Source organism: Schistocerca cancellata, chromosome 8, assembly GCF_023864275.1.
Source record: "Schistocerca cancellata isolate TAMUIC-IGC-003103 chromosome 8, iqSchCanc2.1, whole genome shotgun sequence".
Taxonomy (NCBI): Eukaryota; Metazoa; Arthropoda; class Insecta; order Orthoptera; family Acrididae; genus Schistocerca; species Schistocerca cancellata.
Window position 1 is genome coordinate 220,049,670 of NC_064633.1, and position 13,006 is coordinate 220,062,675.

At 39.3% G+C, this 13,006-nt stretch overlaps 1 protein-coding gene across 1 annotated transcript in view; it reads right to left on the reverse strand.

The window, feature by feature from the left end:
* The window catches only part of LOC126095472 (ATP-dependent Clp protease ATP-binding subunit clpX-like, mitochondrial), a 73,804-nt gene that overhangs the window by 10,269 nt on the left and 50,529 nt on the right, over positions 1 to 13,006 (reverse strand). Inside the window, exons 6-8 of the mRNA XM_049910261.1 lie at positions 10,723 to 10,911; positions 8,283 to 8,447; positions 2,026 to 2,126 (exon numbers count right to left, since the gene is read on the reverse strand). Of these exons, the coding sequence (XP_049766218.1) occupies positions 2,026 to 2,126; positions 8,283 to 8,447; positions 10,723 to 10,911 (455 nt within the window). The remainder of the gene's footprint in view (positions 1 to 2,025; positions 2,127 to 8,282; positions 8,448 to 10,722; positions 10,912 to 13,006) is intronic.

Below are 13,006 nucleotides of genomic sequence, written 5' to 3' on the forward strand. Positions count from 1 at the left end.
ATGCCACAGGGACATTCTCCCTGGTCTGACGCTGCAGAGCATATTCACTTAGATGTCGCAGGGCCATTTTAGGGCTCCATGAGGTTTGATATTACTGACTCCTTTTCTCACCTCATTCTTTGTTCTGTTTGTCCCAAGTCACTTCTGCCACCACCACCACCACCACCACCACCACCACCACCACCACCACCACCACCTCGGAAAAATCTTTGCCATGAACCCACCCCCACACTGATACCACGACTGCGTTCACCTCAGATTTCGAACATTTTTGTGACTATATCAGAATTAAACACCTTCGTATCACGCTCTTTATCTGGCTTCCAACAGTCATGCAGAATGCTTCGTACAAACTTTGAAGAGCTAGGCTTCATAAGGAAATGATGTCCAACACTGCTCCTAACTCATTCTGTAGGCCTCTGATAACAGGGCCAGCCTGAATAAAGGCTGCAGCCCAGCAGAGCAGCTTCATAGCTGTCCTTATTGCACCCTCTTGGACATGCTACGTCTGCCACCTGCGCAAGTCATCTCTGACGCCTCTCCTTTCCAGGGAGCAGCCCTGTGTGAGTGTATGAATTCATGTGCCACCCTCCCTGGATCCAAGATGATCTCCGCCCACCTTAGGTTCTTAATGTATACCTTGGTAACTGTCCACGGCTATCTGCGGTGCCATCAAAATCAACTTTGTCTCCACCATTCTGTCCAGCAGCCACATTCTCCTCTGACCCTGGTGGATTCTAGGTCTCATGGTGTCTCACAATGAGCATTGTATTGCCTCAGCCCTCCATAGTTAATGCCCAAGGGACACCAATCTGCCGGCCCTCCCAAAAGCAACCCCGCCCAACCGCATGCACCTGCCGCTTCTCCTATGGAAACCTAGAAGCTGTAGCAACATTACTGCTAGCCACAGTGGTACCAGACGGCACTTGTCACCAGGGGCACACACTGATGGGGCCACACTTACCAGAATGCCACATGTAAGCTGGTCCAGTGCTGGTCTGTGTCAGTTGTTATTAATGGCAGTGTCAGTGCAATGGAGATACGTACCAGTTGTCTACTGGTTTGGTTCTTGCTATGGAATTAGTTTACAGGTGCTTACTCTTTGGATCATGTTAGTAACTGCACAGACTGGACTATGATTGGACTGGTAATTTGCTTATGTAAAGATTGCTTGCATTAATCTGGGGAGCATTCAGTAATATATCTCAATTTTTTGAATAAACTGGGGTTAGTCATAATTAGTTTGATCCAGATACGCTCTATAACAATTCTCATTATATTTTCCACATCAGGGACAATGCTCCATTCTTTAGGTCACATATTTCCAAATTAATTACATTTCTGCCTGTCATTTCAGTTAAAACTCTCTTAACATTCTTTCATAACCACATGTTCCTCAAGACTCTTTGCATTGAAAAGCAATAAGTAGGAGAGATAAATACTAGAAGTGCTCCATTTCAGAGTCAATTACTGACAGCTTCAGAGTTCCTAATATCTCAAATGATACTATCTGAACTTTCTGAAGTGCTCTCCTCCTCTCTTTGGAGTTAAAAATGCATTCAAGTAAATGAGAATTCCATTACTAGTTTCTGAACTGTATGTGTTCAGGATTAAATCAATCAGTAATTTATTGGATTCTGAGGCGATATCCAATAGCCAACACATAATGTTGAACAATATTTTCTCTGAATCTTTCCAGCTGTGGAAACAGTAAAGCAACATCATCACAATATTACATTTTAAACAATATTTAATAATAGCACTTTTTCTCATTTGTTATTTAATGCTAGCATTGGTGGTGTATTTGCCACCATTGTCTAAACTTTGTTTCTTACACCTGTATCACCTTACTTCTAAGCCAGTCCTCATTCAAATGCTGAATACACAGGGAATAGCCAGCTGTACATCATATTGCATACAGTATCAGTTAACATCTCTTCAACAACAGATTAATTCGATAATAGCAACTACTGTTTAAAAATTACCATGAAATCAGTTAGACAAGTGAATGTCCTATTAGCTCACCTTGAGCATTCCCTGCTGAACACCTTCTCCACCAACATCTCTCAACTGATGAATTCCAGGAACTGCCCCTATCTTATCCACTTCATCAAGAAACACAATGCCTATAATAAAGCAGAATATGGGTTATTTTACAATTAGGAAATTACACATCATCATCATCGTCATCATCATCATCATCATCATCATCATCATCATCATCATCCCCCCCCCCCCCCCACCCCCCATGTGGCATTGCTGGTCTCCCATCGGACACCTCCCCAGGTGGCTTATAGGAGAATGCTCACCAGATATGGTGGGTACCAGGGAAATAAAACACCCGGCAGTCCAAAACTAGTGGCTGCTACCTTGTAGTGTGATACTGGCTTATCAAAGGCCAAAGGAAGAAAACCTTGGGAATAAATTACCTGGTCCCCCAGGTCGGGGGTTGTGCAGTGGGCCAGCTCTTCACTCACATGAAAAAATTAAAATGTTAAAAAAACTAACTCTTGGACAATGGACTCTTGGACTGGACTCTTGGACAATGAACTGGCAAAGAAAAAAGGAAAATGACATTTGGATGCTGGAATGTGCAAGTTACCTCCACAAAATGACAGGTTCAAAATGGATGTACTCTCTGACACCAAGACGAAAGGCAAAGGAAGTAAAGAACTTTGCAATCATGTACATATTTGGAGTGGAGTGTCCAAAGCAGTAAGAGCCAAGCAGGAGTCACAATTATAATAAAGAAAACATGGAAAAAGACAATCTCAAATTGAGAATTTATTAATGAACATATTACTATGGTGGAAATGACTATCTGCCAAGGAAGTTGTAATTATTGGTGTACATGCACCCACGAATGACACATGATACCTGGAGAAAGATACTTTCTGGACAATCCTCACAGTATCTATAGAAAAAGTCCCAAGGAGGAAGGAACCAATTATAATGGGGGATATGAGTGGAAGAGTAGGAATTAGAGAATTGCATACGACAGTGGGAAAACATGGAGAGACAATATGACGACAATGGAGAATGACTGACTGAAATTTGAGAACAGTTTGATCTGAAAATTAGCAACACATTTTTTAAACACAGATATTCATACACTTTGAAACAGAACACTAGAGTACTTCACATTCTATAATAGATTATATTATCATTAGGCACACACGTAGTTTCAAGGAAGCAGATGTTAAATCTTCTAGAGGAGCCCAGAGTGAATCAGACCATTATGTAGTAAAAACAAATAATTTTGGCCAAGGGAGAATGCAAAGAATGATACTAACAACACTAAAATGAACTGTGCCAAGAACGCTCAAAATCTACAATTCAATACTGACAGCCTACAAGATGAAAGTATACGACCATTCTTTGCTGCTAGAATGGAAAAGACATTTGAAGAATCATGTGAAGGACTACAGAGGAAATATACGAATACATAAAAACCAATGTCACAAATATAGCAACAGAGATGCTGGGCATAAGGGGAAACAACCACACCTGTACAGCAGAATGGTGGTCAGAGGAAACAGAGGTGGTAATTAAAGAAAAGAGGAATGCATTCAACCAGTGGTTGAATGATAAATCATAAGCACCAAGAACAATCTAAGAGGAAAAGAAGAATGAAATGAAAACAATAAGAATAGCAAAGAATGAAGCATGGGTAAGGACAACGTCAATAGTAAACTAGGATTTGGGCGTGCGAATGAAGCGTAGTCAGTTTAAAAAGGTCTAGACAAAAGCCAAAACTTATCTTCAACTGGTAACACAAAAGGAGTGAGAAGAATATGTCCAGAAATTATTAAATGAGGGTGGAGAATAATATCTGGAGGAAGGAACAGTGGAAGGAAAGGAACAGGAAGAGGAGATCCAAATTTCAGAAAGTGGACGAGTAAGGTTCTAAGAGCAGGGAAGAAGGATAAATCACCTTGAGCACAAAGTATCAACCCGGAGTTCTTAAAATATGGTGGTGCCAAAATTGTGAAACTAATAAACACAGTTATTCAATAAAATGTTACATGGTGATTCAGTACCCAAGGAAATGAAGCTGGGATATATTAATACCATATTTAAGGAAAAGAATCACAAAAGCTGCTCAAAAATCAAGGTTTTGTGTTATAAACACTTTAATGGAAATTTTTGGGTAAATAATTTTAAAAAGCTGGAAATAAATTTTAAAACCCAGGAAGAGCAAGGTGGCTTCGCAGACAGTAGATCACATATAAAAGTATATTTCCACATTACAACAGATCTTAGAGAAACATAGGGGAAAAATAAAAAAAAAAACATAGGATTAACTTTCACAGATTTCGGAAAAGCACACGATACTGTCCTAAGAAAACTACTCTGGCGAGCTTTACATATAGTAAATGTAACTGGTCTTTTAATAAAATAATACAAGAAATATGTAAAGATATATGTCAAGTGAAACTGGGTAATAAACATTCACAGACATTTAGAACAAGAAAGGGTCTGTTACAAAGCTTCCCCATGTCACCAAAATTATTTAAAATATCAGGTCTCAAGGCATCATCTCATAAATGCAATGGGATGGGGCTGGAAATTAAAGATGGAGTTTATTTACATCACTTACTATTTGCTGAAGATCAAGCAGTTACAGCACAAGATGGAGTGGATGCATATTATATATGTAATCAGTTAGCAATGGAATGCAGAAACTGGCAATTGAAGATTAATTATCAGAAAACAAAATACCTCATTAATGACCCAGGTGACTTATACATGGAGGAAAGAGAATTGAGAATGTCAAGACTCTGTCATTTGGGATCCATTTTAGAGGTGTAGGGAAAATCAGATCTCTGCCTACGTAGATCAACACCTTCAACCCATTACATGCAGTCTCCCATTCTTCATCAAAGACACCAACCACTTTCTCGAACGCCTGGAATCCTTACCCAGTCTGTTATCCCCAGAAACCATCCTTGTAACCATTGATGCCACTTCCTTATACACAAATATTCCGCACGTCCAGGGCCTCGCTGCGATGGAGCACTTCCTTTCACGCCGATCATCTGCCACCCTACCTTCACCTGGTCCTACTCTAAATCCCATACCACTTTCCTTGACGTTGACCTCCATCTGTCCAATGGCCAGCTTCACACGTCCGTCCACATCAAACCCACCAACAAGCAACAGTACCTCTATTATGACAGCTGCCACCCATTCCACATCAAACGGTCCCTTCCCTACAACCTAGGTCTTCGTGGCGAACGAACCATTACACGAACAACCTGAAAACAGCTTTCTCATCCCGCAACTACCCTCCCGACCTGGTACAGAAGCAAATAACCAGAGCCACTTCCTCATCCCTTCAAACCCAGAACCTCCCACAGAAGAACCCCAAAAGTGCCCCACTTTTGACAGGATACTTTCCGGGACTGGATCAGACTCTGAATGTGGCTCTCCAGCAGGGATAAGACTTCCTCAAATCCTGCCCTGAAATGAGATCCATCCTTCATGAAATCCTCCCCACTCTACCAAGAGTGTCTTTCTGCCGTCCACCTAACCTTCGTAACCTCTTAGTTCATCCCTATGAAATCCCCAAACCACCTTCCCTACCCTCTGGCTCCTACCCTTGTAACCGCCCCCGGTGTAAAACCTGTCCCATGCACCCTCCCACCACCACCTACTCCAGTCCTGTAACCTGGAAGGTGTACACGATCAAAGGCAGAGCCACGTGTGAAAGCACCCACGTGATTTACCAACATCATCTTTGCCTTTGTACTTCCGCCCCGACTGACATCTCTGCCCAAACTCTTTGCCTTTACAAATGTCTGCTTGTGTCTGTGTATATGCGGATGGATATGTGTGTGTGTGCGCGAGTGTATACCTGTCCTTTTTTCCCTCTAAGGTAAGTCTTTCCGCTCCCGGGATTGGAATGACTCCTTACCCTCTCCCTTAAAACCCACATCCTTTTGTCTTTCCCTCTCCTTCCCTCTTTCCTGACGAGGCAACCGTTGGTTGCGAAAGCTAGAATTTTGTGTGTATGTTTGTGTGTCTATCGACCTGCCAGCGCTTTTGTTTGGTAAGTCTCATCATCTTTCTTTTTATATATATATATATATATATATATATATATATATATATATATATATATATATGGTTATAATTAATGATATGAATATAATAGAGGGAATTTGCCTTTACAAATGTCTGCTTGTGTCTGTGTATATGCGGATGGATATGTGTGTGTGTGTGTGTGTGTGTGTGTGTGTGCGCGCGAGTGTATACCTGTCCTTTTTTCCCCCAAGGTAAGTCTTTCCGCTCCCGGGATAGGAATGACTCCTTACCCTCTCCCTTAAAACCCAAATCCTTTTGTCTTTCCCTCTCCTTCCTTCTTTCCTGACGAGGCAACTGTTGGTTGTGAAAGCTAGAATTTTGTGTGTATGTTTGTGTGTCTCTCGACCTGCCAGCGCTTTTGTTTGGTAAGTCTCATCATCTTTCTGTGTGTGTGTGTGTGTGTGTGTGTGTGTGTGTGTGTGTGTGTGTGTGTGTGTGTGTGGTCTACTTTAGAAGCAGGTCTCTGAAAGCTCATATATTTAGCTGTCTTTTTGTTGTGCCTGCCAGCACAGCAACTCAATTTACTGATTGTTGTTTAATATCTGCTAACTGGTCAAAAATTTGTGAAAGAGTCAGCATTTTTGCAACTGGATGTTTATGTAGTAGTACAACAAATCCCAATCATTCAAACTTTTTGTGAAACAATGAAGTTCGTTTACTATGAAACATACCCTTTATTTATGAAAAGCATATTGCTACAGAGATGGTCATCAAAGTTGTCACAGTTTGATACTGCCAATAAAAACCCACTGGTTCTCAAGAATTTCCTACAGTTAGAACTCAAGAGAATCAACCATAAAACAAATTCATCTTTTCATTACCTCACACAGCTCAAGTCTCGCACTCAGAACAAGCTACAAAGACAGCCTGTAAATCCCACTTACCATGGGGTAACACACATTTCCAAATTTCAAAATAAACTATTTTTACTAATCCTGTCTGATTTGCAGATGGACAATACAGACATATCAATGTGTGTAATGTCATACACAGCCTTGAGGGGACCTGTGGCAGGAACAATGCATATATTGCTGGCCCGTCACGTGAGCTCAGTGGCTGGTTTTTCCTTTAGTTGCTATTATCTGACTCACGTCTACCTGTGAACTCTGTGCTCTCATAACTGTTTACTGTTTACTTATTTTGCCACAAACATGAACTAATGGTTTCTGTCACTTCTTGCGTGTATGAAACTTTGATTATGAAATGCATGTTGTCCAACTAAGTCGTGTTTGGATTTCATTCTCTTACTCTAGAGCAAACTCATAATAATTTCTATCTGTGGGTCTGATGAATATTTTGCCAATAAATATCACTGTTTGGCTCACGTACTAATTGACAATTTACATAGTTTTTACAGAGGATATTTATGTTCAAATAATGTTTTAACCTTCACTTTGAGTCACAACATTTACCGAACATAAATATTTTTTCCAACAATGTAAACTATCAATTAGTATGTGAACTACACAGGAATAATTTTTGACAAAATACTCTTAGGAGTTACATATAGAAATTATTACGAGTTCTTTCCAGAATACAAGAATGAAGTCCAGGAACGACTTAACCAGACAACATGTATTTAGTATTCTAAGTTTCATACAGGCACAAAGAGGTGGGAACTACTAGTTCACGATTTTCAGCACTAAGCACACAGCAAACAGTCGTGGTGTTTTGGAGTCCACAGGTAGACATGAATCTGATAACAGCAACTGATGGAGAGATGGTCACGAGGCAGCCTTATATCTGGCCCACTATGTAAGCTCATGTGACCAGCCAAGTGTATATGCCTTATTCCCAAAACAGTTGCCTTCATTGGATGTGTGTGGGATATTGTGCACATCACACTTATGTCTCATCTATCTGCAAATCGTGCAGGTTACTAAGCCACTACCTACATCATACAAGATACTGTGCAAAAATGAGAGTGCCACACATGTCAAAGGTGTGTTTACAAGCTGCTCAAAATGAGCACCAAAATTACGGGCACCCTTTACACAAGAACCACTCTGCATGTCACTGACTATGAAAACAAATTTCATACTGTATTTAGTCTCTAAAATTTGATGAATAGCTTAAACCAATGTGTGGAAGAATATTCTAGATCAAATACTAGCAACTTCCCGATTGACATTATTGATACTAACAGTAGACAAGTTAAAATAGTAGAATTGCATATATAATTTTTGATACATTACCCATTTGAGCATGTTCAACACTATAGTTGGCATCTTGTAAGAGTTTTGCAATAACGCTCTCAATGTCTTCACCAACATATCCCGCTTGTGTTAGTGTAGTGCAGTCACATATAGCAAATGGCACATCAAGACACTGAGCAATTGTCTGAGCCAACAAAGTCTTTCCTACATGGAGAAACAACAATCCCACAGTTAATATTTCATCTCCATAATGTGTCACACAATGTAAAACTCCTCCCAGTCTCTCACAAAACTGGGTGCTCTCTCTCTCTCTCTCTCTCTCTCACTCACTCACACACACACACACACACACACACACACACACACACACACACACACACAGAGAGAGAGAGAGAGAGAGAGAGAGAGAGAGAGAGAGAGAGAGAGAGAGAGACGTAGATTCTAACACATCTTGTAACAATATTTTTTTACAGTATTTATTATATTCAAACAGACTATGAAGCAACATCAACTGTTCACTCATAGTACCTGATAATATTCACAATGCAGTCAGTTTTCACAGCAATCTACTTGAAAGATAGATTAAAATTCAAAATATAATTTTGAATAAGAATTATCCATGTTTATCACATCAAATAAAAGATCGGAAGCATTTAAACTATAGATTAAGACCAAGTAGGGTTTTCACATGTGCATCTTTACTTCAGACAATCTATGATACAACAAAATCAGATTTTATGCCATACTCAGAAGAGGAGAAGGAAATTGTAGTGGAGCCACTCCCTTAGGCTGTAGTCAAGCTCATAGACTGTACAGCAACCAAGGTTACTGGAATCTAAACATATGCTCAGTTGGAAAGACAATACCTGCCATAGCCTTGCTGCACAAACCATCTCAATAATCATCTAAAGGATTTGTAGAAATCATGTAAGACCATTGGCAGAAAATACTTTGAATTCCTCTACCCTTGAAAATGATTTCAATGCCTTGACTGTTACACCTCTCAGTGATGTATAATTACAATTAAATACAGAGATATTTTTTTAAAAATCTTGTCATTTCTTTTGTAATAATGTTCGGAAAAGTTTATCCACTAGTGGTGTATATACTGCACAAGTATCATTACTCGTGCCATCCAGTTCCATCTGTGAACTGCATGCAAGAGAAACAACCATTTTACATGACAGTAGTCAATCATTCTCCAACATCACTGCCATGTTTGTAACACAATATGTATGTGGATAGCAGTGATATATTATTCTGAACTCCCCTTAGAAAACTGGGTCTTCAAATTTCATGTCCAGTTCTTCTCTTGATATGCAACATATTTGTTTTAGCCACTTGAAATGGGCTTCAATGAATGTGTGTAGGCTGCAAATACATGCAGTCATTTCTACACACTCCAATTGGGAATGCAACACAAGAGGAAGTAACTGTCATATAAAGAAACAACTACCACTACTGACTTTACGTATCAATCACAACATTTGAAAAATCCAAAAAACTCAAAAGGTTGGAAAAGATCAATATCATGGTCTTTGACTATAGTGCTACGTTGTGATACAGGAGCACACTAATACTCATTGCATTAAGACCTATTGTCTGATTACCAAACTAATAACACAAACCAAATGAACCTTATAGAAATATTAACACATTTTTGCATAACACGTCAGCAAATCAACCTGTTTCCTGAAATCTGATACATGGTTTAACATGAACAGAAATTAAATAATTCTGAGGTCTCAACCTCATGTACCTAGCAGATCTATCTTCATTAATTAATGATGTGTACAGAGCACTAACACTAGGTTTTAATTATCTGACATATTAATTTTCTAGTGTTCTACCATTTTTCCACTTGCCTGCCATTACCACCACTCCCACTGTCCACTCCTTATCCTCTAATATGTTTCTTAAATTCTTAGGTTCCATTTATGTGCAACCATGTCATTTCATGCAGTCCATTTTTAGACAGAGCACAAAAAACAACTATTAAGTAAAACCTGAATTCAAAATTACGTGAAGTGCCATGAAATCCAATAGCTTCAAATATTTCTGACATCAATGAAGATACCATGCAAGGTTTTTAACAAAAACTGAATTATGTACTTTTTTAAAACACATAACAGGCTTCAAAATAAAGAGAACAGTGATTTTATGCCTGTTTCAGTTTGAAGTATGACTTCTCACAAAACAGGCAGAAAATGTGCTGCAGCCTCTCACGGTCAGTACAGGCGTGTACTTGCCCTTTGCTGAAAACCTAATTTCAGTATGGTCCACAGCACCAAAATTAATAGAGATTAACAGCTTAAGTGACTAAACCTGTGCATAATCTGAATATTTCAAGGTGATTTTGACTGGCATACTCTTCTTCAACATCAAATATGAAAAACACAAAACACTGACTCCAGCCTACCTGAAATGGAGGGGACTGGGATGCATTATTTTTAAAATTTAAAAGCTGAAGTGTTCTAACCTGATCCAGTAGGACCTAACAATAAGATATTGCTTTTCTCCAGACGTAATTCGTGTGTGGTGCAATCTAGAATCTCACTTCCTACAGCCATTGAGGAGGGTCTTCGAGACACAGGGTCAGGAGACATTGGCTGCTGAAAGCCCACACCAAATGATGAGGTGTGTCCAATGCCAGAGATATGCATTAAATCTGAAAATAAAAAAATCAATTAGTCACTAGTAGTGCTACAATACATATTTTTGTCAACAATGTTTCATATTTTAATTTGAAGTAACAACACTGGGATCAAATGCAATCAGACTAAATCATCCACTCTTTCATAGACAATAATTTGTAAAAAGGTGGAAGTAGTGCTTAAACACTATGCAAGATCAAGTTAACTGTTGCATTCCTGATGACTGGCACCATCTGTACAATGTCCTTTCCCTTCAAGTCTAACACTTTCTCAAGTACCACCCATGAAAAATGAGCCAAGAAATGCATCTTCAAGCTAATGCATAAGCAAGGGATGAGACCGAATCAAACTTACTACACTCCATTCAAACACAGAAGATCCACGACAGTTAAAATCGGCTTGGTAGGGCTGCTTCACAAATGTACGACGTCTGTTCCAAAAATTCTGAAACATTCATATTTTTGCGCCAATGGTGTGTTGATGGGAAATGCAGTTGACATTCCTGCACGCGCCTGTCTTTAATGTGTAACTGCCAGAAGTTTCATTGTTCTATGCCTGCTAGTTATTATTCAATGCTATATCGAGTAGAACATTGAGTTGCTCAGTTTGCAATTTCAAGATGGCAGGGGCAACACGTCTGCATTAAATTTTGCATGAAACTCAATAAAATCTTTACAGAGACACACCAAATGATGCAGGAAGCCACGAGTTCTTCAGCCGTACTCGATCTTACAAAAGGTTCACACAGTTTAAAAATGTCCAGATGGCACTGAAAGATGATCCTCATTCAGGACACCCTTCAACATCTACCGATGACGCTCATGCCAATTGAAGACTGACTGACTGACTGACTGACTGACTGACTGACTGACTGACTGACAGAGATTGCAGAAGAATGTAACATTTCAGCTGGATAATGTCGTGATATCCTGACACAGCATCTTGGAATGCACCATGTTGCCGCAAAATTTTCCTATGGCTCATGAGTCAAGACCTCATTCATCCCTGTTGGTGCGTGACTATTGCACAAAAAACTAAGTCACTGTGCTGTCTCATCCTCCATACTCTCCAGACCTGGCCCCTGCAAACTTCTTTTTATTCCAAAGGTTGAAATCCCCAATGAAAGGACGAAGATTTGCAATAACAAAAGAGATAAAAGAAAATTCGCAGACAGCGCTCCGTGCGATCCAGCAAAAGATATAACAAGACAGCTTCCAGAAGTGGAAACGGCATTGGGAGTGATCTACCAATTGTAAAAGAGAGTATTTCAAAGGAGACTATGCGTAGGTAGTAGAAGGTAAGCGCAGAAAATTTTGTGGACGAAGTTCTGGAATTTTTTGAACAGATCTTGTACTATGACCTCAATGTTGCTGCATTTCCAGATCATTATGGTTTTATGGATTTTCAGTTAGTACTTCATGATTGTATGCTGGCAACATAACTTTCAGATGTCTGGGATCTTCTCTTGTTGTATGGATTATAGTAATTAGTGGAGTGGACTGAAGAATTATAAATTTAACAATTCACTCTATGGACTATTCACAATTTATGTAACTTTACTGACTTCAGAGACCACTATTAGCTGCCTGTCTGCTGGAAGTTAAAAACTTAGTTGACATGAACATAAGTGTTAACCAGAATTTACATACCCAAGTCCTCATATTCTGACAGTTTGCTCAAACATCTAGTGACTTTCAATTTCCTTTCCCACGTCTACTTCATGATTTTGAAACAATCCTGAAGACATTATCAAATTGTGTTATGAATTATTGTGCAGATCATTGCAGAGAACTGTCGAAGTTGCAATATTAATTTCCTTTATTACTTGGCGATTAGTTTCATTCCTGAGCTCATTTTCAATCCATCCACTAAGCTATGCAATAACATCCATTAAAACAGCCACCTGACCATTCATTCCAGTTAGAAACATCTTGTAAATTAGTGCAAAGCTGAACTTCATTCACCATTCATTTGGTGAATGAAGTTCGAACCTATGTTTGTAATGACTTCGTAACATCTGTAACGCAGTGTTAACAAATAACTGTCTGGATTGAAAATATTTGACATTTTTTCGTGTTTCTAAAAAGCCACCATGGTACCAGTAGATAA